Genomic DNA, 25,212 nt, shown 5'->3' with positions numbered 1-25,212 from the left:
CATATTTGCGATGCGTCATTCTTTTTAACCATGTTGGCATGAAACGCCCACTTCCAAAATGTGTTTTTTCCATTAGATTACTTTTGGAGCTGCGGTTGTTACTTTTACTTTGAAGCAAGGGTGGCACCTTTGAGTTAGGCTCTTCATCACACAACAGTGCAATGTAATCAATGAGAGGGGCCTTGTGAGATTGCCCCACTGCTGGGAAGGCTGATTTATGTCTGGTGCGAGGGTGAAGATGCTACTTTCTCCACAGAAAGGCCTCAGATATTTTTGCTGATGTTTGTTATGAGGAGGGAGGAATTACGATCAACAGTGGAAGGAACCCGATATAATTTTGGTGCTACCTCATTCTGTTCATGATGTAACGAGTAGACAGCCACGTTCAGCACAACTCACTTTCAATCATTTTTTTTTTTCTTTCTCCCCTCTATCAGGAAAGTGATGGACCACATTGAGGGATTATGCGAGCTTGTAAGATCAAATAAAGAAGAAGATCCACCAATTAGCGAACAGTAATGAAGACTGGGGGAACACGAGTGCATCAAAGAGGAAATTTCACATGACATCGGAAAGATTAGAAGCAAGATCAACACTTTGGTAAGCACGCTATCCTCACATTGATTTATTTCAAGTTTGTAAAAATGACATGGTATGTATAAAATAAGCTTGATGATTCCTGCCATCTCTCCTTATCCTTTCTTTGTTGTGTGGGGCAGCAAAGCCCTCTGCCCAAATTGCCATTAAAAAAATGTATTATTGGATTTTGCGGCACAAAGGAATGTTGATTGATGAAATCGGAATTAACAACAAGTCATGCAAACAATGATTGTGACTATAGGAGGAAAAAAAATACAAATAATTAGATTCCACCTAGCCTTGACTTTATAAGATTTTACAGTACAGATCTGTCATTACATTTGTATTATTTTTCATTACATCAGTATTATCTTAGCTGTGTAAAACTTGAATTAATAATGAATCATAAAGGGTACTGTAATGTGGTTTTCCTTTTATGCCATCCAAAAGAAAATCTAAATAGAATAGAAATAAAAAAATACATTGCTACTGAACAACATGTTTGAGAGAATCCATATATATATATATATATATATATATATATATATATATATATATATATATATATATATATATATATATATATATATATATATATATATATATATATATCAAATAACTTTCAAGAATCAGTAAAAGTTCATTTTCAACTATTTCAACAACAGTTCCAGAAAAAAATCTGAATCAGATTTTTATTTTTTTAATTTAATCATACAGATTTAAAAAAAATTGATTTACAATTTAGTGTGCACAGAGAAGCAGATCACACACACCGCGTGTAGGAGATGTCTGCATGATGGAGCATGCAAACGGTGACTGCGCCACTGAGCTCAGTTTCCCATGGGTTTGGTGATCTGTTTGAGGGCACCTTGATAGTAGTCAGAATGCAGACTAGCATCTCTCCGACAACTAGAGTTGCATTTTAGTTTTCTTTCACTCACAGTAGAAGCTATAATGCAACATTGATTTATTATCTGAATCACACAAAAACAGCAAAAAGCCTGCAGATGTTTTTGAGGTCACAAAGAAGTTCACACCTCTTCCTCTCAGAAGGATTCTCAAAGGTCAAATATGTCAGGTTGATCATGTCAGACTCATTCAGCCAGGGGAGACGCAAAAGCTATGGATCAAACATACAGCGTGTAGTATTTGTATTATCGCTGCAATATTAGTCATGAAACTCACTCTCTGTAGTTTGTTTACACACACAGAACATGTGACATTTTACATTTAAATGTGTTTGCCATTTTCACCCTGCTCTAGAATTATATACCACAGTGCAATTCACTTTAAAATTCAGTTTGGGTGCTAAGAAATGCTGTTGATGAGCCTAAATGCCACGGACAAATGGTCTAGTACAACATATATCACAGTACACCATATGACAGCCGGGTTTCATACATGTATGACCCCAGAGGGGCTGTAAGCAGAATAGAGAAGCTAGGATCACTGCAGAATATTTTTCTCTGTGCATAACGCACTACATTCACAATTCTGGTCCTTTAACAGTTTAAATATCTGTAATGAAGCGACAGCCATACAATTCTGTTTTATGTGCTGCAAAGTGAACATGGTCGATACTCCATACTTCCTCAGTCGGTTCAACATGGTCCATTGCCGGCGTGGTAGGTCATCTCCTCCTACGGCGGCACCTCCTGGATTCCGGATGTAGTGATGGATGCGGGAGGGACCCAAATGTATCTATCTGACTGCGGCCCGCCACTCCTGCTTCCAGGCGTGAATGTCCAACGCTCACCACTCACACAGTTACAAATAACTACACTGACATCCAGCGGTGAAAAGCAAGAAGTGCATGTGCAGGGTGGCCAGGTATTTTTTTCGTGTTTAACTCTTAACCTTTTTTTTTTTTTTTTTTGCTGGCACATGCGCATCATTGGGCATAAATATTGTCGGCGTAGATTGTTTTAGCAAAATTTCAAATAATTAACCATTTCCCCTTTGTATGGTAATGACTTGAAAACGTCACACGCATCTGGCAACGCAAAGACGTTGAAGGTTTGTTGACAAAGCTTCTCTGACTGCAGGCCGCCGTGACTTCATCTGGGTCGCACATATGATTCATACGGGTAATATGTCGACAACTGGGGAATGTCTCAGCATTATTCATCTGTGAAAATGTTTGAAACGTATAAATCTAGCTGTCTTAAGTGACGCGAGCAAACTGTGAATTCGAGGAGCTAGCATGTATGCTAGCAAGCCCATAGATATAAGTGAAACCAAAACGTTCATAAGCGGCAATTCTACACGAAACTACCGCTTGTTTTAAAGAGAATCAACTTTCATCAGTATCTATTGGAATTAAAAGGTAAGGTTATCTGCTCGTCGCCATATCACATTGCGCTGACGCATGAATTTTGTAACGAGTCACCAAAGAGTAAAACGTAGTGAATGTGAATTGTGTCATCGGTCGTCGAAATTGTGCTCAACTGCTCATGACGTACTGCTTGAAATGGAAGTGATCAGATTTTTGAAAGGAAGCCAATTATTTTGGGGAACATCAGTCAATTTGAGGAATTTCATTTCGAGATTGCAGGTAAACTCATGGCAGCTCAAAAATGAAAGCCCGCTTTAAAGACAGATTTTGAAGAATCTCTTCTACATGGAAGCTACTTGTTTGTATTGCACTCGTGTCTAGAAGCTGTTCAACATAAATTGACAATATTTTGTCAGACCCTCTGTTTCAGTCGCACTTAGTAGAAGTCTAAATATGGATTTACATTCATAATTAACATCAAAACCAGTCAACTCAATTGATAGACTGCTGATTAGCCTTGAAACAGGCAGCATGTCACCCTTAATAATCAGAAGAATCAATCAAAATTCATCTTCGTTGGCCAAGTAAGTAAAAATAAACAAAAAATTAGTCTTAACAGTTTCAACCTCTGTGAAACGTGGAAAAATAACAATGACCAAAAAAGTGAGACAGAAGGGGAAGCCTGGCAGTTTGCTACTAAGTTTCTTACATGGGGGCATGGAGGTGAGATGAGGAAAAATAAGAAGTTCCAGCCCATGCCCCGATAGAGATGGGCATATTTGATATGTGTTTGCAAGTAGAGCAGTTGGACACAAATGTGTGCTCTTACCTCTGTCATGACAGCATCATGGACTGGAATCCCTCAGCTTTACAGGTGGGCCTCTTGGCTACTAGCTCGGCCCTCACTGCTGTCTTCTACAACGTGTACAGGAACAGAGCAGCGACAGTAACCAAATTAACGGTCTGCCCCATTCAAAACACTCCCTCCACCACAGTGTCGCAATCATGTCAATGTATTACTGGTGTCACACAACATAAATCTCCCCTCTGCACAGGAAGCCAAGAAAGTTTCTATTGACCAGGATTTGAAAATAATTCTGTCTGAAACACCTGGCAGATGTTTCCCTTATGCTGTCATCGAGGGTGAGTTGAGACTGGCGATTCCCAACCGCCGTGCCACGAGAAATGTTCTAAATTCACTTAATTGGTCCAAACATTCTTTATTTACCACAGAACATCTTTTTTCATGCAGTGGTACAGCCATCGAAGCAATTCGATTGATTTTTATTTCTATTTGATTCTTTACGTTTTTTCCCCAAGTTGCCCTGAACACATCATGCACAGCCAGCACTCACACAACAGCTGAACAAATGTTCAGCTAATGTAGATAATTATTTACTTGAAAGTAAATTATTCGTTATCAGTCAATCTGATGATTTATTTACCCAACTGATTGCGTAATCAGTTAGGGCAATGCTTCACAATCTCTTATTTGTTGTTTCACGTATTTTAACACATCGGGCCCTATTTTTGTGCCGAGCGCAAGTCTAGCCACTAGACTTTTGATGACGAGTAATCGTTGGAGCCATTGTTAAACATAAAATGGTCCAAATCGTCTGATTTTTGCCATCTAACAGTAGTTTTCTGTAGTCCTTCATGTCCATATTTGCAATGCAAATATCTGCTTTTACTTTGGAAAACAGTGATCAACATTTTTGCCTGTTATGGACCAAATCTGAATCATAATTACTTTAATTGAAAAAAGAATAGTCATCTTAATCCAGTATGAAAATAATTATTTGCAGCCTGAGTGTGAATAACCTGTGAGTGATGTAGTTGAACCTGAAGTAGCCTCAGAAGTGTAGATCATATCATAATAGACGCTTTTTGCATTAATCAGTAGCCAGGAAGTAGTTCTCAATTTTCAGGTTTTTCAGTGTCGTTGGTGACTACTCATTCTTGCATGATATTGCTTTTTATTTGGTTTTGTTTAATCATTTACCAGTACAAAATAAACCGCAATAATTGATTAATAAACATCCATCCATCAAGTAATTAAAGAAAGATTTGGGAATAAAGTTCAATACAAAAAATTATTTGTTGGAATAATTGATTTGGAAAAAGGGACAGCCCTAGTTTATAGGGATGCTTTTTTACGGCACGATGCATTCCTCGGGTCAGTGGAGGAAGGTCGGCTGGCTCCAACGGTCGCACTCGGCCAACAGTGACGCCAAGATGCTTGCAAAAGTTGTTCTGTTCAAACAGGTTTACAGCATGTCAAATGTGTGTCTTAATAAGTACTGTATACATGTGGTTACTCTTCATATCCACTTATGCTGCTGAAAGATTATTTCATATGCTCTCTTTGTATTTCCTCGATGTACTCACTCACACACATCGAGGTTGCTGACAATCAGACATGGCAGTGTCAGGATTACATCAATGAAGCATCCAGACAGCCACTGAGTCAATACTTTGTTCTCGTTTATTTTGGTTGACCACACAAACACTCCCAACTTCTCTGAATTCACTCTCATGTAGCTGCCACACGCACACCCCACTCACTTCCTCATTCTCCACTTAACACCAGCCTTTTCGACGCCGCTATGTAGTCGGTGACTTCACGGACCTCACGGCAACACACGCCACCACCAGTAACTGACCGAGCAGTCAATAGGCCAAATTGCTAGCGCGGTACCTTCTGTCATTCTCTGCAGGTGTCGTGAGGTCTGTGAAGGAAACTCTGAATAGCCAGTTTCTTGACAACTGCAAAGGTGTCATTGAGAGACTGACTTTGAAGGAGGAGAAAATGGTGTGGAACCGCACCACTCAGCTGTGGTAAGTCAACAAACAAGCATGTCAAACGTCTTTGCACGTTCGAAGTAGGAGTGTAGCGATTTCATTTGATCGAATTCGATCCGTGGATGGTATTGGTTCATTTTGAACAATCTGATCTGAAGTAATCCCTGGCTGGAATTTGATTGAGTAATTTATTATTCCAAAATTTCACCAGTGCAACAGTGAAACAAATAATTGGAGTCTGGACATTGCAGGTGAAGTTTCATAGATTCCTGTTGTTTCCTGTAATTGGGTCACATTTTTTATGGATACAATAAACAATAATTAACGGAAATGCAGAGAAACATTACAAATACAACATTAAAGTGAAACCGACATCTCTTCAGGTTGAAAGTCATGTGCCCAACACCAACACGATGCCGTTGTCATCTATGAGGCCAATCTCCCAATGATAACAGTATTTTTCTTTCCAAGAGTAATGTCAAAACGAACTGTTACGAATGATTATGCGCAGCAGGGTTTCAATGCATTACATAGGCTGTAAAGAACGGAACATAGTCATTTGTCGAAATTGCGGCGTAAGGAGCTTGCATTTGCTGACATCAAGAGCTATTTCAAATGAAAACATCTTCACAGGTCAAGTAACATGTTAACTCATTCACTGCCAGACAATTTCAGACCCTCTTTTACCCTAACGTTAGAAATTAAAAAAAATATATATAGATATGTTTCTGGGATTGAATGGCTGGGCTGTGAAAAGTCAATTTGTAAATGGTAGTGAATGGGTTAACTAGTGCTGGGAAAATCAAGCTTCATGAAGCACTTGTATTATATTTTACTCCTCTGGATGGCGCTATTGGTTTAAAGCTAGAGCAATGGCAATTTATACAATTTACACTACAACCAAGAGTGCCATAGAGAAGAGGCAAAAAATATGACAAGGGCTTCGTGAAGCTTCATTTGTCCATCCCTATCTCAAAGTGTCAAAAATGATCACGATTCGCAATTGCTTCATGAAGCTTCATTTGCCCGTCACTAATGTGAACATGGAATCGTTACACGCCTAGTTGTACGGCATGATACGGTTTCATTAAAGTCTCCTGTGTGCAGGAACAACACCCAGAAAGTCATCCACCAGCGCACCAACACCGTTCCGTTTGCACTCGGCCCCCACGACGACGGCGTCGCCGCCACTGTACGCATCATGCGCCCGCTTGACGCCGCAGAGTTGAACCTGGAGACCACGTATGAGAACTTCCACCCCGCGGTCCAGTCCCTGTCCAGCGCCATCGGCAACTTCATTAGTGGCGAGCGACCCAAAGGCATTCACGAAACCGAGGAGATGCTGCGCGTGGGCGACAGCGTCACGGGCGTAGGCGAACTGGTGCTGGATAACAACGTCATTAAGCTCCAGCCGCCCAAGCAAGGCTTCTCTTATTTCCTCACTCGCCTGGACTACGACTCCCTCCTGAGGAAGCAGGAGAGAGATGTCAGACTGTGGAGGATTCTGACCGTAGTCTTCGGCCTCGCTGCCTGTTCCACCTTCTTCTACCTTCTGTGGAAGCAGTACGAGAGCCACAGACAGAGGAAGCGCGTGAAGCGCATGCTTCAGGAGTTCGAGGAGCAAGAGAAGAAAAATAAGGGGGAGCAAAATTTGGAGGAAAGCGGCGCACATGCCAGCAGGTGCACCGTGTGCTTGTACCAGGAGCGCTCCTGCGTCTTTCTGGAGTGCGGCCACGTGTGCACGTGCACCAGATGCTACGAGGCGCTGCCGGAGCCAAAGACGTGTCCCATCTGCAGGGCCACGATAGACAGGATGGTGCTCATATACAATATCTAATGCGGGCGGACTCGCTTGTTCAACTTGAAAGCTTTTTTTTTTTTTTTTTTTTTTTCATGGCTGTGGGCACCTGACTAAATTTCCTCCATCAACTAGTTTGTTATTTATTTGGGGGGCAATGGGAGAATGTCCGAAGGTTCTGAAGTCATAATAATCTTTACGCATCTTCAAACGCAAGGATTTTTTTTACGCTAAAAAGACACCCTTAAGCCATACAAGTATGCGGCGATACTGATCAAGAATAGTGTGTGAAATGCAGTGAAAGACCTCCGGTGATTAAGATTAAGTAATAATAGCAGTCACCATTGATAGCACGTACCAAAGGGAAAGAGTTGGCAAAGGTGGGGCATAACTCTCCAATCAAAACAAGGGGGCATGTAAACGACTGTCGTGTTGTATTAATTTATTGACTTAATGGCACTTTTGGTCGTCCAGAACGATGAACCCCGTACGCATCCAATCAGATACGCTCAGTCCCGCAGACCCCACCCTCGCTTTTGTAGGCAAGGGAAGCGATGGGGCTGCGTACACTTGACCATTATGACCTGTTGCGCATTAATACACAATACAATGTTTTGTAAAGAATTTGATAAGTCTATTTTGATAGTATGTGTATTGCGTTTGCAGTGGCGTGCAACGTTAGCCTATTATGATAAGAGTAATATTTTGGATGATTCTGTTTGGTTCAGATGTAATCGCTACCAGTATGTTGCAGTGCCGTCCACACTGCAAACTACAACTATAAACATTATAAATGGCTGATGACTTTTTCTATCTTTGCCGTCGGGCCAAAACCTTAAGTTACATTTAGGTTAATTTCATATTTTTTCAAAAAAAGTATACTATTGGTCAGTCCACACGCATGGTTGTGATTTTTACACATTGCTGACCAATCTAAAGTGTTGAAAATGGCTTTCTCTCTTTCACAATGCAATGCAAATGGTTGAACAAACTTGCCATTTTTGGGGGTCTTCTGAAAAGTGACTAATTTGGAGGAACAAGCTTTTGGCCCAACGCCAGCATACATGCATACAATAAACTGACATAAATCTACACTTCCAATGACAGCTATTTCAGGCATGGGGATGGGGGTAACTGACAAAAGGCACACACAGTACACTATTGCACCCAGTAAATGGTAGAATTTGATCTTTGGCTTGTACATTTTCTTCACAGATAATACAGTTAACCGCTGCCAAACTCGCATACCCATGATTTTTTTTTTCTATCGAACCGAACCAGCAACTGCTTGCTGATGTGCTCACCTATTGTCATATTTTGTGCTCTTCCTCTAATGCGGTCCAAGACACCACCCAAACACCTTGCTCTTTCGAAGTCGCAGTGTTTGAAGAGGAGCAGCTCAGGTTGGCCACCAGCTCGTAGCTGGTCGCAGAGTGACGGTCCAGTAGAGTCCAGTTGAGGTGCAACAGGGCCGCAAGATTCCCCAGGGCCACACAATTGTAAACTTCACAATGATGGCGAGAAAGGTCCGGGGGAACTTAACAGCTGATTCGCTAATAATGGCTAGCTGCTATGGTACAGTAAGTGCAGTATTTTTAAAAGAAAAATGAGCGGTTGCCAAGTGGAGACATTTTTTTTTTCTATATCAAATCATCCTATAAGTCATTAATTTTTTAAGGGTAATATGAAATGAGTTCATGGAAAATCAACCCAAACCTTTTTATTTTCAAGAATATGTTCTATGCTGGCCCACCAGTAGAAACACGGCATTCTGATTGATAATGCGTTTGGAATATGAGTTCAGCAGCAAAATTCACCCATTTTTAGCCATCTTGGGGGGCGGCCATTTTGTCACTACTGTCCACTGAAAATGACATCACAATTGCTCAGGGTAATGACCAATCACGGCTCACCTGTTTTCTGAAGCTGTGTCATTTTGTCACTTCTGTCGACTGAAAATGACATCACAACTGCTCAGGTAACAACCAATCACGGCTCAGCTTCAGAAAACAGCTTACCTGAGCAGTTGTGATGTCATTTTCAGTCGACAGAAGTGACAAAATGGTCACTTCTGAAGGTTGGATTTTGCTGCTTAACTCATATTTCATATTAATCATGATGCCTTTTTTCAACTAGTGGGCCTGCATAGAACATATTCTTGAAAGTGTTTTGAGTTCATAGTTTAGGGTTTAATGGTTTTTACAAGCGGCGTCAACGACTCTTGGCTTGGTGCAAAATCCCTACAAATCGGGAGTGTTCACTGTTTTCCCACGTTGTTGTTATGGACTCATTTGGAATTCAAGGCTTTCTTCGGGACTAGCTTCGCTGCTGGCCGTAATCAGTCTGAACCGGACCTGAGCTTGAACATTTGGAACATGACGTTATTGTGATGTAATGAGGCCGACCGAAAACCTGTGCACAATCCGATTTTTGTGTGAGTGGATATTGGTTATTGTAGAGTCCAGAGGGACGTGGAGGCGCGGGGGACTTTGCGTTGCCGAGACCGTAGGTCAGCCATTGAGGAGGACTGTGGGGGCGGGGGAAATGGAAGTGTAATTTAGTGTGGATCTTTGAAGGCAATTGGATTTCTTTCATTTTTGATTATAGAAAAAAAAAAAAGGTGTCAGTTCTCACCTGTTGTCAACGAGGTTCTCTTGGATGTTAGTGTCCCACAGTGAAAAATGTTCTCCCCGGTCACATTTGCTTTCAAGGCTATAGTAGGACATGCCATCTTCCAAATGCCTTTTGAATGAATCCCTGCAATGGAAGGTTTTCCACTTTTTCGAGGAACAACACTGAGAGGTGAATAAACCCCCCCTGTACAATCTTTGAACAAACTCACCTGCGCTGTTTTTTTCTTGTGGATTTTTGGACAGAGTCCAAAATACAGCAGGTGATGAACGCCAAGGACATAATGAATATTATGCCGATGCTGACAATGGATGCAAGAACAGCCACGCGGAAACCACCGTCTTTGTACAGAGACAAAGCTGGGGAGTCGGAGAACATAAATTTCATGTTTACAGCTGAATGTGTACCGTCCTCTTGTAGAAGTTGAGTCACAGGAAGTAGAACAATTAAACCAAATTCGTTTTCAACATTTCTGTCCACTTCACATCTATCCCAAATATATGATTATTAAATTATTTTATTTTGAGATAAAGGGGTGGCCATAAAGATAAGTCAAGTGTTTTATAAAATGCACTGGCAACAACTGCAATTTATTCCACCAGATAACTGTTGGGATTTTCTTTAGCATTCCAATAAGCAAGGTCAAAGACAAAGTGAGTGTAAGAGCTTCTCCTAGCGGCAAAGTTGCTCAATTGCAGTTATGTTGCGGTATCAAGTTACAAACATCCATAATGTGATTCTAATTATGTTCAAATCTGGAATCTACACACAAATAATTTGTGCTTGTGGGACACAAATATGTTGACATGGCCAAAATGAGCTCTCTCTGTTTCAAATTTTAACCAGTTTCACAGAAGTGGTTTACAAAACACTGTGTTCATTATTGCAAGTCACATCCATAAGTGTTCCAGGTAGTTGGAGCCTGGAGCCATACTTTTTGAATATCTTCATTATTATAGCACTTCATTCGACTGTTAGTCAGCATTCTGTCCAAGTTTATTTTATTTAAGTGAGTTATACAAGTGACGCCCACTAATTTGAGGGTCATCATTTTGAGTTTTAGTACAGTGGAACCACCAAAGTTGCATACCCCTTAAAAATGTTCTACAATGATAAAATTCTCATTACTTTCAGCTCAACACTATAAGATTGTAATTTCATGGTGACAGTTCGACCCCTAAAAAAAAATACGTGATGTTAGGATTCAACTTAATAGCATCTTGCATCATCGCCTTTGGCGCTTCCACTGCACTACTGTACTGTCTCCATCTTGATATCTGTTTGACAACTTACGTTTACAGGAGTGTTCCCCCACCCAGTGAGGGCTGTTTGCATCCATGACACACTTCAGATCACCGCCTACCAGCCTGTGTTTGGTTGGGCACTGCAGGGAAATGGCTGTGCCCACGCTGCGGCCGTTGCCCGTGTTGATGATGTGGGTACCCAAGCGAGGTGAGGGGAGAGCTGGGCACTGAGCCTGGAAATGCACTGAAAAGGACACATAGTCTTCATCTATGGAGATTAGTCAGGCCAGTCCAGAAGAAACCAATTAAGTCCAAGCCATGACATTATATGACACATTACGACCACTGGAATTCACGACCAGATCCTTGCCTTTACAAAGCTTTGAGCTTTCCAACACTTTGCTACTGTAAAGGTTAGCGTTTGTCGCCACGCTGTGGGGGTTATATAGAGTGAACATAAATATAACGTCAGCACATTGCAACCCTGTTCAAATGTCAGGTTTTTGTGAAAAAAGAAAATCTGATCAATATGAAATGATTTTAAAAAATTTTGCAGTGCATACATTTTTTTTGTCAAAGAGAGATGACACAACGCTGACTAAGCCTATCAGCTCCTTTATCAGCTTGCACCAAAACGTACCGCAAACGATGCATTTTAACTGATGTTAACAGACGTTCTCGTAGGCTCTCTCGCAGAAGTCTGAATGTGTTGTGCTCAAATGGACTGTAATTTGATAGATTACATAATTCCTTCAACCTTAAGGCCCCAGTTTCATCTGAAGGAAAACAGCCCTAGAGGATGATGTACCCACCACTGTGCTTTATTGTGCAGTGTTGTGCTAGCACTTGGTATTGATGGCCAAATGAAGCTTCATGAAGCACTTGTGATAATGTTTGACTCCTCTCGATGGCACTCTTGGTTTAAAGATGCAGTGGGGTAAAAAAAATCTCTCTCTCTCTCTCTCTCTCTCTCTCTCATAAGTATATATATTTCCCCATCACTAGTTATCAGGACATTCATCTTTGTCATATGTGTGTTTGTGTTACCAGTAGTTGAGTGTCACATTTAACACATTTATGTTTGATTTACAGTATGTAACTTCCTTTTTTTTTTTTTTCAACAAACTATGACGTTAGGTTGCGTGTAAAATAGTGACATCCATGTACGTGCACAACTTGCATTGCTCCTCTAAGCATTGCTTGTAAAAGTTAAGATATACTTTGTTTTGAATGGCAGGTCCATGGAACGACCTTATCAACAAACTTCATTACATACTGTATATTTACGATATTATGTTGCAGAATTTTGTGTAATAAATAATGAGGCAATGTTACGTGTGTATAACTTCTGTGAATTTGTTTTAGTACATCGAGTTAAAAACAATCGCCCATTTGGCCGATGTTTGAAGGGCCATAATCGGCTGATATAATCGGCAGGTTGATTCATCAGTCGGGTCCTATTTTGTTATCTGTCTGCGATAGGAAATGGTATGAATGTTTTTTTTTTGTGATCATGTTGTTAAATATTTTGTAAGACCATCTTTGATATGCGTGTTATGTACCGTTTTGTACAGTTGTTATTGAAATACAAAGTTTTCAAATCAAAAATTGTGTGCAGAAGGTTTGCATGTGCCGTCATCAAATAAAAAATAGGCTAGCAGTGCACATTTCGTTGTCTCAACTGTACGTCAAACTGGAGCAAACTACCTTCCCCCCAGATAACAGTCAGTTTGCCACCCCTGTTTAGCCTAAATTTACTCAAAAAACCCAACAACAATTATTTGATTTAAAAGAGAACTATTTTTTATTGTGTAACTGTAACAGGTGTTTAAATATAAGAGAACGTCTCCAGGTAAATCCGTTAGGCTATTTAAGGGCAACTTGTAGACTTTGATAACTTACCCGGGCTGTTCTGATCAGTTCCGTTCGTAAAATCCATTCTGGACTCGTGTGCTTTCGAAGCTAAGGGCATGACGACGCTCCAAACGAGTCACTCCGCCCGTGTAACCTGCACACCAACCACACGCTGAACAAGTGAGCAAGTGAAGAGGAAGAAGCACGACCTGCAGGCGAGACAACTGTCACGTGACGCCAGCATGACACTTGGGAGAAAATTGGGTCGGCACTTTGCAAGCTTCTGTGTCGAGATGTCAGGTCAATTGCAATGCATTGCCCAGCTCTTCGCTTCTTATTTATATTTGTATTTTTTTTTTTCCTCATTTAGTATTGTTGTTGCACCGTTCTGTAAACCAGCCGTGATACTTCCACACAGCCTGAGCGTGTGTGCAGTTGTGGAGGGAGGGTCGTGCATTCTGCACTGATGTGTTGTAGCATACAGCCTTCTTCTTCAGAATGCAAAACTGGGTGTAACATGGATAAATATGATCAACATGATAAAAATCCTAATCAAGAACAACTGTGAGTTCTGGTTCTTACCAGAGACGGGAAAAGTGATAATAATTTGTAGCTGTACGGAAAAAAAAAGGACTCAGGAAAAAGTAGAAATGGCAAGTGCTAAGTTAATTTTTTTTTTTTTTTTACTTAGGTACAAATAATTGGGAGGGGGGTGGGTGGGGGCTTGGGGACCCAACAGCATATCAAAATATTTTAGGATAACAACAGAAAAATACTCCTTACCTGTTTCCATTTTTTTCTGGATTATCCATCCATCCAGACTGAGAATTTTAGAATGCCAGAAATTGTCCTTTTTTTCAGATGCACAAAACATCGCATTCGCCACGAATCAAGTAATTATCTTTGATAAAGTCATGGATGAAGAATATTTTATCGTTCATTCTCCTTGTTCATGTTATCACTGCTGTCACTTTCCCCCCAAATTGACATAATCCCCAGGTCTCAACCAATCAAGGTCTCCACCCCGGCTGACTTTAATTCTTGTTTTTTTTTTGTTGTTTTTTTTACATTGTGGTTTCATCCGAGTTAAAACGTCTAAAAAGCCTATTTTGACAAAGTAAGAAGTAGGAAGTCATATTAGTAATTCAAATTCAGCGAGTGAGTACAGATGCCTGAAAGCTCTTCTCAATTATAACAAGTATTCGGTAACTTCCCACCACTGTTCTTGTCTTACCCGCCACAGAGTTTTTGTGGCATCACAAGAATGAACAGGGTGATGAAACAAGGCATAGAGAAGTCTCTTCGCATGTAATGCTCGTGAAACAAACAGGAAACAGGTGCAGCCGCACAAAAGAAGAACAGACCTCACCAGTCAACGTGAAGCACCTTTTTTGTCAACAATTCTGTAAATGTGAGGGTCGAGGAAAATTGCAGCATTTATTTGCCATCAATCTAACGCTAGGTCCTCTTTAGTCACAGCAGCGGTTGTTAGAAGAAGAATGACTAGTTTGCATGTTGTAATGTGCTACAAAAATCCCCCAAATCCCCCTTTAGCAAAAGACAGGTCATCTGGGGTGTTATTTGGAAATGCAAATGTTTCTGGGCCACACAGATGTGTGTACTAAAGCCAACATCTGGTAAGAGGCTTACGCATCAATGGCAATTGACAGTTTTCCCATTACATCCATTCTCTTCAGCTGTGATGGGAGAGGGTCAAATCTCTCAAAAACAATTTTTTTTCTTTTCTTCTAAACCCAAACGAATGTGTGGACATTTTCTGCTTAGAGAAAAACAAACTCACAATGGTCACTGATAGAACTTGGATCTGGCAAAAGTGATAAACGATAAAAATGTGCCAGTACTTAAAGCGGAAGTCAACCCAAACATATTTTTTTCAAGAAAATGTTCCCAGCAGGCCCACTAGTTGAAACACGGCATTCTGATTCATTTTACGTTTGTGGAATATGAGTTAAGCAGCAAAATGCACTCGTTTTTAGCCATCTCCGGTGGCGGCCATTTTGTCTTCTGTCGACTGAAAATGACATCACAACTGCTCACAACGACCAGTCACGGCTGACCTGTTTTCTGAATCCGAGTCGTGATTGGTCATTGTGAGCAGTTGTGATGTCATTTTCAGTCGACAGAAGACAAAATGGCCGCCCCCAGAGATGGCTAAAAACGAGTGCATTTTTCTGCTTAATTTATATTCCACAAATGCAAAATTAATCAGATTGCTGTGTTTCAACTAATGGGCCTGCTGGGAACATATTCTTGAAAAAAATATGTTTGGGTTGACTTCTGCTTTAAGAGTAATGAAACTGGTCTGGTCAAAAATTACGGTACCCTAAAACTTCATGTTTGTCGCACAACTGTTACATTAGGCCACTTTGGCACATAAGTAGATAACATACACACGAATGTGACTTGAGCTAGGCTGTTGTGTCGCTAATCAAAGCTAGTGAATGGAAATTTAATACATTTCGGTTAAACCAAAAGTGCCATCTTGGGGAGTAAAAAAATACCAAGTGCTTCATGAAGCTTCATTTGAGGGTGTGGAGCTAGTCCAGTGTGGCATGGCCAGGAAGAAAACCACACCGCTCCTCCTGAATATGCGCTTTGCCTTCCCAGCATACCCTCCACCAAGATAGCGCTTATGGTTTAAAAGCTAGTGAATGGAATGTTATAAATTTCTGTTAAACCAAAAGTGCCATCTACAGGAGTCAAAAATGGACACGCGTGCTTCATGAAGCTTCATTTATCTCCAAGTGCTTTGTGGACTTGGCAAAGTGCTTTCATGTCCGTTTCATGGCCTCGGTATTGCGCCTCTGAATTTTTGCAGGTAATGTGGTTGTGTTGGCGCCAATGGGCCGTGATCTTCGACCCTGCGGCGGTTCACAGGTGAGAGTGAAGCAGCTGGAAAGAGAATCAGCAGCTCCAAAAAAGGGGCCTCTGCTATGCTGCCCCCAACTTTCATTGCCCAAATGTGTTTTATTCTTCACGACTTCGCAATATGGCACCAAAGAAAAAACATTTTTTTTAATTCTACATTTTAAATAATAGGCTTAGCGTGGTAAATCTGCGCCGTGGAATTGATTTCTCAGAATCTAATAAAGCAAGTTGCAGAAATTGTATAGAAATGTAAATAGTGTGCCTGGCTCACAAAACACAGGTGCAGTGAAGGATGGTGCGATGTCATGAATCAAGTATATTGCACATAGTTAAGACTTAAAAGCCCAAATTCACTTCTACACATTTCTTACATTAGAAAACCACAAAGGGGAAAATGAAAAAGCAGCCAACGGGAATATATTTAGAAAACATGAGACAGCACACACACGGCGACACATGTTGTAACGTCCTTTCCATCTCGTCAAGCTTTTGCTCGCTTTGTGGTTTGGACACAGATATTCGTGACGTGTGCACAGCTTGTTGGACAGCGTGGTATGCTTCTTTGACCGCGTTGTCGTGTTTATTGATGATATGCTTTACTGCTTTATGGGTGACTTCACATGCAAACTGAGATCCGACATTTTATTTTCGCTACTTCTTGTTAAAGGCTGGTGCTTATAGGAGCAGGGTACAGAGGGAAAGGCATAAGAAAGTGACAGTACAGTACTTCCATCTCCATCACATCACCACGGGGTGAGGAGAAGCTCAAGTGTTGCTATGCTGAGAAAACATCCAAAAATGAAACATTTAGCATGTGTACAACCAGGGATACTCTCATCTTGAATAAGTCTAAATAGGAAAAGGGTGGAAATACCAAGCAGAGGCTTTATTTTTTAAGACAAATAACGGAAATTAAATACTGTATTGGCGATACGGTGGTAGGGTTTGTTAAACGGGAGCTGCCAGTGGGAGCGTCAGGTGGCCAGCCACAAGTTGTACACACCTCTTGTGCCTTTTAACTTAAAACGTACTTTTTATTTCTTTTTCTTACATCGCACTATAGTATACATACTGTGCAAGAATATCCACCAAACTGCCACTGTGCCCCGGCAACAAACAGGGAGGCGGCGCAATTTTAGGACACACACATTCAAACGCTTCATATACACAGGAAGGAGCAGAGGCTCTCACACACACGTACACACACTTTCACATCAGGGAAAAACCACAAATCCTTAATGCTTCTCAACAGTCCATAATAATACGATCATGTACAGGGAACCTATTCAATCAAAACCATGTAGGAATCTTCAGATATAATACAAATAAAACACGAGTCCATCAAAAGATCCTCTTAGGTTGCGGAGAGGAACGAAACATCCCGACGATGGCTTGGTGGCGAGGAAGAGGTGCGAGTGAGGACGAGGCTGAAGTGGTGTACAGGAGGGATTGCGTGGTCCCCTCCACAAAACAAAAAAAAGTGCCAAGGTAAGCAAATTCAAGTAAGGTGTGCTCTTTACACAGGGCACAGGGTGGGTGGGGGTTATGGGAAGGAGGGCGTGTCCACTACTGGCTCTTCCTGTGTTCAGTCAGATTTGTCGACGCATCCACGGCGGTTTCGCCGCGAGCTGCTTTTGAGAGGTGGTCGACCCACTTGGCCTGGAGTTCGGCGTCTTGGGCACTTAGGAGCAACATTTGCTGACTGTGATTGAGCCGGATTGCGTGTTTGACCTCTGACCTTTCGCTTGCAGACGGCGACGGCGTCGTCACCTCAAACCCAGGCAGAGGTATGGCTCTCGCCCCCTTCAGGTCCTGCAGGGATGAGTTCAACACATTCACCATCAGTAATTATTTTTCAGCTGCTGTCTGGATGTAGTAAAGCCTGGGTGTACAATGATTATTTTTATTAGGCCTGTCACTATCAAATACTTTTGGGAATATAGAATTGGTTATTCTATCCGTTATTCCACCGATTAATCGAGTTACCGGATAACATTTAATTTGCATTAAAGTATCACAAAACCATTTTCCCCCGATTACTGGTTGTTAACCAATTATAGTTGGTTCCACTATAAATGTATACAGTTTTTTTTTAATCGGAGATGCAAGTTAAACTATTCCAGATTATTTCTTTTGTTCTGGAATCTGCCCTATTTTTTTCTCCTCTCCAGCATATCAGGTTTTCATAATAATAATATAGCAATATAACGTAATATTAAGCAAATTAATGAATAATATATTTTGTAATATATTTGAATTAAGGGTGAGGTTCAACAGCAGGTGTGATTTTTTTTTTATCTGAAATGTCATACGTATAAATTACAACGCATGGTAGACTTAAAAACACACACAAAAAGAACACATATATCAAAAACCAATAAGCTATAAAAAAGTGAAGACATTTTTCAAATCAGCGTCAAAAATAAATTTATGCACACATAAAACCATCTCTTGATTAAAATTAAAATTAGCTTTTGACCATTTGTATTGTTGTTTGTTTTGTAATAGTAAGTGATTTAAAAAACCATCTAAACAACAATTTAGCAATGTCACACGTGAACTGATTCAATCGCCGGTTCAGTGATTGTTTTCCAAGTTAAAAGCAGATGTTTGCAAATATCTTATTTTGATTAAAACGATAAAAATCAGTCTGCTGACGTGAAGGTCGAGCTCAATGGCAATAATTACTGTTGAGAGGCTGAAATCAGAGGATTTGGACAATTTGAAATGAATGGCTCTTAAAGATGACCTGATTACTAAAACAGTTGTCGATTAATTTGATAACCGATTAGTTGTCGATTAATTTTGTGCGTGCGTGTGTATGTGTGTCATACCTGCCCACTACTCTGCAGGTACAACACCAGCGGCTCAGCCTTGGTGACAGCCACCCACATCTTGGCCCAGCTCTTTCCTTTCTCCTGCACATGGAGGTGGCCACACAACAGGCAGCTCTCCCCTGTTAACGATGCTTGTCTCTAAACAGATGATACAACGCCGGTTCAGCACAAATAAAGCGCCAGTGCATTTAAGGACACAATTACACAAACTGCGGGAGAATCTGGAAGACAGTATCCATTGCGTGTTATACTTGAATAGCAAATTCCACAGCACATTTTTGTTTTTCACCAATATGTACAATTTAGGTAGGGCCCAATGGAAGTTCCAAATTTTGACCTTTTGACCTTGATGAGGCTTGAGACTGACTGAAGCCAAATCAAAATCATTCCCCTACTTCATCAAGACTGTGTCTGGATAGTCTGGAGGTCAGTAGGTTGAAGGGATAAGCCTGCGTGTCCAAGCACAATATCACAGGCAGACAGCTGAGTTAGCAGAGAAGATTGTCCTCATAAGCAGGCTATGATCGTATTATATTATTAGTCACCAGAGAGGGATTAGTTGATCTCCCAATATGAATGCGTTCGTATCGACCCCTTGGAGATTGGCTGAGAAGTAGGTTAATAAAAAACAAAAAAACTCTTCTCTACTTTGGGGTCAAAATGGGACCGACCCACAAATTAGGTCAATTTGACCCACCTTCTTGTGTTGTTTTGTACAAAACAGCCCAAATTTTGGAGTTGTTTTGTTTAAAACTGCTCATTTTTGTGGTTGTTTACTGCAAAACAACCCAGAAAGTTGGGTCAAACCGACCCAAGTAGTGGATCGATCCTTTTTTGACCCCAAATTGTGTTATTTTTAACCCAACTGTTTTTAGAGTGCTAGATAATAATGCACTGAATATTAAGGTTGCACTGCGTTGTACACGTCCCTTCTTCGGAAAAGCAGAGCTGCCGATCCAGCCCTCAATATCATTACCGTTTACAGCTGTACTGCAAATGTGTCCAGTGAGTGTATGATTCTCACTGGGGTGTGCAGAGCAAAAAAGAAAAATGTGTGTGTGTGTGTGTGTGTGTTTTATGGCTTTCTGTCTGAGTGCGTGTCTCACCTCAGGCGGCGCTTTCCTCTTCTGTTCACCGACGCCGAGATTCTCCAGACTGACACTGGCCTCAAAACACTCCGGGCACACGCGGCTTGTTTTGTTGTCCAAGGTTTTCGAACACTTTGCACATATGGCCTGCGGAATTGATTGACTTTATTGATTGATGGTTTTTATTTCGAACAAGCAAAAATAACATTATTCATGAATAAAATATGAACAATACCCAAATATAGACTCACCCCTCCGCAGGACTTGCAGTGGTGTTTACGCTTTGTGAAATTGAAACTCTCGTTGCATCCTTTACACGTCTGTTTCTCTTTGTCTTTCTTTCTTGAACTCTTCTGTAAAAAAAAAAAAAAAAAAAAAAAAAAAATGTCAGGATATCCTCACTGTTCAGCACTACACAAGAGACAAATATGAATAATAATAATAAGGGCATGTCTCACCCTTTCATGCAGTCTTTCGCCATCCGAGTCGATGGAGGTGTTGGACCAGGGACCCTGAGAATAAGCAAACGTGAGCGTCACAGCCTTCTTCCTGCAGTTACGCATCTCTTCCACAAGGTGTCAGGCTAAATTCACAGAAGAAGCCAGTGGAGTTTGGCTGGGCGCCAGGCCCTCCAGCTTAAAGTGGGTCAAAGCAGATCCATAGGAATAAACTTTGACTTGGGCTTTCCCTATAAGGTCACGGGCGAGTTGCGCGAGACGAGAAACTATGTGAGTAACCGTCGAGGGAAAGAAGAATGCCTTGAATTGTGTCGTGTGTATGATTCGCATCCATACATGGAGAATTGTTCAAGCACACAAAGATGGCGAATGTACTTGGTGCCTCTCATGTCCTGCAGTTCATCACCGAGACGATCAATGAAAAGATCAAGGCGGACTTACCGGTGATTCCGGGGCGTGGTCATCCTCCCGCGAGAAGGAGCTGTTGAAGGCTTTATTGAAAGTCTCGCTGTTTTGCTTGTGTCGATCAATAGTGGCCTGGATGACCTGAGTGTGAAGCGAGAGTTGGAGTATGATGTTGGTGAAGGAGGACAGGGAAGGAGACCAATACACAGATGGGCTCTTACGAGATCAAACAAAATGAGCTGTATCCCCTAAATGATGCTTTTACAAAAACAATACAGCTCAGTATTGATTGACATAGTCAGAGAGGTATTAATTAACCAACATGTTTATTGTGGTTGGATCGGTTTAGAACTACATTGGCCAATACAGAGAGAGGCGTCTAATAGCTCGGTTAGCTTACGCTATCCGGTTACAAGGGGTGGTCAAGTCTTGTTTGGCTTGTCGTACATTCAAACCTACTCACAATCCAAATCTTTTGAGTGTATGTTCAACTGTCTTCATCTTGCAGCTTTCACCCTCTCCCCTAGTTGCAATGAGACCCCCTCCTCTTCAAGGCCGCCAAACTCATAATCAGCTTTTCCCGGCTGTAATGAGCTAAATGAGCCATTATAGAGGGGCTTTAGAGGAGAATAGTTTAAGTCCCCAACGCGATGTGGGTGGGCAGGAAATCTTTTCTAATTGCATTCTCTAATTCAGATGAACTACCACAAGGGTCAGGACTGACCCCCCCAATTTCACGGCAAAATGCGTCAACACAGAGATTGCGCAACACCATTCACCATGATGTTGCTTTGTTTGTTTAAACAGTGTTCGTTCAAAGAGTCTCCACCGCCATATTCCAGAGGCACCATTCAAGTGCTATTTTGTCTAAATAGTTTGGTACACTTAATAGATTTGTTACTTTAAAACAAAACACGTACCTGAATCCAATCTTCTTTCTCCTCAGCTGTCCTATGAGAGAAAACAAGCATCATATATGTGTTTTTCTGTACCTTAAACATTTTACTTTCTGAATGCAATATTGTTATCTTTATATTTTATGATATGATAAGATCAAGTCATCCAAGGCAAACAAACATTAACTGCTGGAGCAATGCACATATTACAACTATCACGTATTAAATTCGGTCGAAGAACGCATAACGACACAATTTTCCAATAATTTTATTGTTTGACTGCAATTGTTAATATCAATGAAAATAATTGGAATGCTTCTATGGTTGCCAGTTGAAGTGTTTTTACCTGGCTTGAAGTTCCAGTGACCGTTGTTTGCCAATAATTGCAAATGTGTGAGGAAGATTCTGCTTCACGTTCTCCTGCACCTGAGAAAACAAAGAACAATACTGATTTCCATTCATGAAACCTAAATAGGTCATCTTGAATCAACCAACCAAACAAACAAATCCTCTAAGTACCTCCATGCCCGCAATGTCAATTCTCTCCCTAACGCTGAACTTCTGCCCCATCAGTCTGAGTTTAGGCACACAGTAGAGCACCATGTTGTTAAACTAAGAGAGGGATGAAAAACAATCATAATGGGGCTCTTCTCTGCGGACATCCAATCTCTCTCTGTCTGACATTTCCTCTCACCAAATAGAGGTATCTGTCTTGTGCTGTTCCATTTTTGGCTGACATTTTCTTGATATGTCCTTCCTTGATAAGCTCATTGGCTGGGTTCACAATGTCCTCCTCCCCTCCAAGCCTCTCATAAACCTCGAGCAGTTTGTGCATCTTCTCCTGTAAACATAAGACAGCGCCAACGTGAGTGTAATGAACGCCACCAGAGGGCGCTGTTTTATCACAACACTCATCCATAGAGCTTGGCTGGCCAGGCAAAGAGCAGGTATTCCATTTCTCGATCGATCATTTGACCACATTTGGAGGTTTCAGGGAAGTAAGAAATACAAGTCGGACTGAGGAAAGTGACGAAGAGGATGGATGTTACAGAGAGCCAGTCAGACATCCGCAAGTTGTGCAACATGAGGCAGGAAACGGCAACTTCCTGTCTGAACCAACTCAGCGCATTCACTCCCTCAGACCAACACTTGCAGCAACAGCTCAGCATCAGCAGTGAGTCAGATGAGTGTTCTCAGCATAGAGTTCATTGAGATGGTGTTGGACGGATTTTGTTGCGTCTCACCATTTTCTTGATTGCTGCGTTGGAGTGATTAGCTGCAGTCGATATTAACTCCAGTGCCTCTGTAGAAGCAACATAAATATGTTAGCATCAAATCCAAAATACACAAAAATTATATTGTTAATTTACATGTCTTTTCACAGTCCAGCCATTCAATGCCAGGAATTTATTTATATAATAAATAATTTTAAAAAAAATTCAAACGTTAGGGTAAAAGAGGGTCTGAAAATATATGGCAGTGAGTTAATGTTGCATTTGTGAAATATGAGTTAAACAGCAAAATGCCCGATTTTAGCCATCTCAGGGTGGCGGCCATTTTGTCACTTGCTGTAGACTGAAAATTATATTATGGTTCCCCAGGGTCAGGTAACGACCCATCATGGCTCACCTGTTTTCTGAAGTTGAGCCATGATTGGTTGTTACCTGAGCAACTGTGATTTCACTTTCAGTTGACAGCAAGTAACAAAATGGCCGCCCCCTGAGCTGGACAATTTTTTTTACTACTTAACTCACATTCCACAAACACAATATCACTCAGAATGCCGTGTTTAGCCTAGCGGGCCTCCCATGAACATATTATTGTAAAGAAAAATTTGGCGGTGACTTCCACTTTAAGAAGAGAAGATACTGTATGTAAAAGGTCATTCTTAACTGTGGTGGAAAGCCAGTTGAAAGTTGCGAGCAACACCACTGTGATAAACTACTGTGGAATGTGGAGTGGATGAGTGAAACCCTATAAACTAAACAAAGGGTTGAACTTAAGGCTTTTGTAAATGGGCAATGCGATGCTGGAGCATGTAAAGTATGATCTGCCCTTTCCAGATCCAGAGTGCTACGCCCAGTCTCATAGAAACACTCGTTTCAATGTGTTAATGTGACTCATGACAGAGAGAAAAGTTGGTGATGAGTGATCGTCGGGCTCACTTTCTGCATCCTTTCGGTCAAGAGCATCATCGGGCAGTTTCTTCAGGTAGTCTTTGAGCAACAGCTCGTAGCGGGGAATCCTCTGCACTGGTTCCAGCATGTGGTGCTGCAACGTCAAGTTGCCGCAAACGTCTTGTTTCTGATCATTCAAGCGAGAAAAACAAACAAACAGAAACACTCAACAGACACGTCGGGAAAATCTGCAATATATTCAGGTTTAAAGAAAAAGCTCCGTTTTAAGTGACACTGATAGAAAGGTATCAATTCATTTCAATATTGTGATGATGCTGGCGTTGATAAGTATGAAGTTGTGATTCTTTCCACAACTGTAGTCAAAACAAAATAAGTTAAATTAACCTCTATCTGCTAAAAAACGGAGCACTTGACTTTCTAAAAGTCTTATTTCTTTCCAAATCCTCCAGTACTGCAGGTGCCCCTAATGAAGTGTACTGTAGGCATTGATTACAAATGACGGAGATTCCGACACATGACGACATTCCTGCGAGCTGGGACGAGGGAGCGAAAAGGAAATGTTACAATAAAATTCCTTGGCTTTGTATCAAAAAGTGAATGACTTGTTTGAAATGTAACAGTACTGCGACATGAAAAATGGCACCATGCCCAACCAACAAAACACACACGTGCCCACCTGTATATTTTGGACGACACTCTTGAACTGTGAAGACCGTTGCGTCCAAGTGTTGACCAAGTCCATCGCTCGGTCAAAGTTTTTCACATACTCGCCATACATCTTCATGAAAGGTGCCAGTTTCTGGAGGATGTCCCCAATACGAGGGTTGGAATTCCTGTGGGAAAACAATTTTCAGCATTTAAAGGGAAGTCAACCCAAACTTTTTTTTCCAGAATAGTCTAAACACGGCATTCTTATTATTCTGCATTCGTTTGAGGAATCTGAGGAATCCAGCCATTTTTAGCTAGCTCAGAGGGCAGCCATTTTGTAACTTCTGTCGACTGAAAATGACATCACAGATGCTCAGAGCTCAGATAACTCACCTGTTTTCTGAAGCTAAGCCAAGATTGGTCGTTGTCTGAGCCCTCAGTAACTTCGATGTCATCTCCAGTCGTCAGAAGTGACAAAATGGCCGCCGACTGATACGGCTAAAAGTGGGTTCATTTTGCTGTTTAACTTATAGTCCACAAGCGCAATATTAATCAGAATACTGTATTTCAACTAGTGGGCCTACATAGAAAAAAAATTGTTTGGGTTTACTTCCCTTTAAAGTTTGATTAAAACCAAGAGCTAGCTTCAAGGGAAATTGATAAATTACAC

The 25,212-nt window shown here is 41.1% G+C and overlaps 3 protein-coding genes across 8 annotated transcripts in view; 1 reads left to right on the top strand and 2 right to left on the bottom strand.

Annotated features, from left to right (window-relative positions):
• Positions 1-437: 437 nt before the first annotated feature.
• On the top strand, positions 438-10,552 carry mul1 (mitochondrial E3 ubiquitin protein ligase 1). Of its 4 annotated transcripts, none has more exons than XM_086023611.1 (5): positions 438-600; positions 3,698-3,815; positions 3,910-3,997; positions 5,572-5,692; positions 6,764-10,552. In XM_086023611.1, the coding sequence occupies exons 1-5, from the start codon at positions 563-565 to the stop codon at positions 7,491-7,493; spliced, it is 1,095 nt and encodes a 364-aa protein (XP_085879737.1). In that variant the 5' UTR covers positions 438-562; the 3' UTR covers positions 7,494-10,552. The 4 variants fall into 4 exon arrangements, with proteins under 4 accessions (XP_085879737.1, XP_085879758.1, XP_085879751.1 ...); XM_086023632.1 differs by lacking the exon at positions 438-600 and adding an exon at positions 2,456-2,595; XM_086023625.1 differs by lacking the exon at positions 438-600 and adding an exon at positions 2,557-2,666.
• On the bottom strand, positions 5,909-13,459 carry LOC147153072 (sushi domain-containing protein 3-like). The gene is made up of 5 exons (XM_086023645.1): positions 13,232-13,459; positions 11,379-11,573; positions 10,297-10,444; positions 10,089-10,211; positions 5,909-9,981 (listed from the first exon to the last, which is right to left on the bottom strand). The coding sequence occupies exons 1-5, from the start codon at positions 13,299-13,301 to the stop codon at positions 9,771-9,773; spliced, it is 747 nt and encodes a 248-aa protein (XP_085879771.1). The 5' UTR covers positions 13,302-13,459; the 3' UTR covers positions 5,909-9,770.
• Positions 13,460-16,603: 3,144 nt separating this feature from the next.
• The window catches only part of LOC147153071 (FYVE, RhoGEF and PH domain-containing protein 3-like), a 53,459-nt gene continuing 44,850 nt past the window's right edge, over positions 16,604-25,212 (bottom strand). For all 3 annotated transcript variants that reach the window (XM_086023579.1, XM_086023588.1, XM_086023597.1), the window contains 13 exons: positions 24,571-24,727; positions 23,922-24,060; positions 23,001-23,059; positions 22,451-22,597; positions 22,276-22,368; positions 22,103-22,182; positions 21,781-21,811; positions 20,897-21,001; positions 20,456-20,509; positions 20,249-20,350; positions 20,016-20,144; positions 18,907-19,047; positions 16,604-17,884 (listed from right to left, as the gene is read on the bottom strand). In XM_086023579.1, the coding sequence (XP_085879705.1) occupies positions 17,639-17,884; positions 18,907-19,047; positions 20,016-20,144; positions 20,249-20,350; positions 20,456-20,509; positions 20,897-21,001; positions 21,781-21,811; positions 22,103-22,182; positions 22,276-22,368; positions 22,451-22,597; positions 23,001-23,059; positions 23,922-24,060; positions 24,571-24,727 (1,483 nt within the window). In that variant the 3' untranslated portion in view covers positions 16,604-17,638. The remainder of the gene's footprint in view (positions 17,885-18,906; positions 19,048-20,015; positions 20,145-20,248; positions 20,351-20,455; positions 20,510-20,896; positions 21,002-21,780; positions 21,812-22,102; positions 22,183-22,275; positions 22,369-22,450; positions 22,598-23,000; positions 23,060-23,921; positions 24,061-24,570; positions 24,728-25,212) is intronic.

Source organism: Filicampus tigris, chromosome 1 (assembly GCF_054856515.1).
Source record: "Filicampus tigris isolate MCC_2025a chromosome 1, RoL_Ftig_1.0, whole genome shotgun sequence".
Lineage (NCBI taxonomy): Eukaryota > Metazoa > Chordata > Actinopteri > Syngnathiformes > Syngnathidae > Filicampus > Filicampus tigris.
The sequence above is the reverse complement of the archived record's forward strand: the minus strand, read 5'-3'. Positions and strand labels throughout refer to the sequence as shown.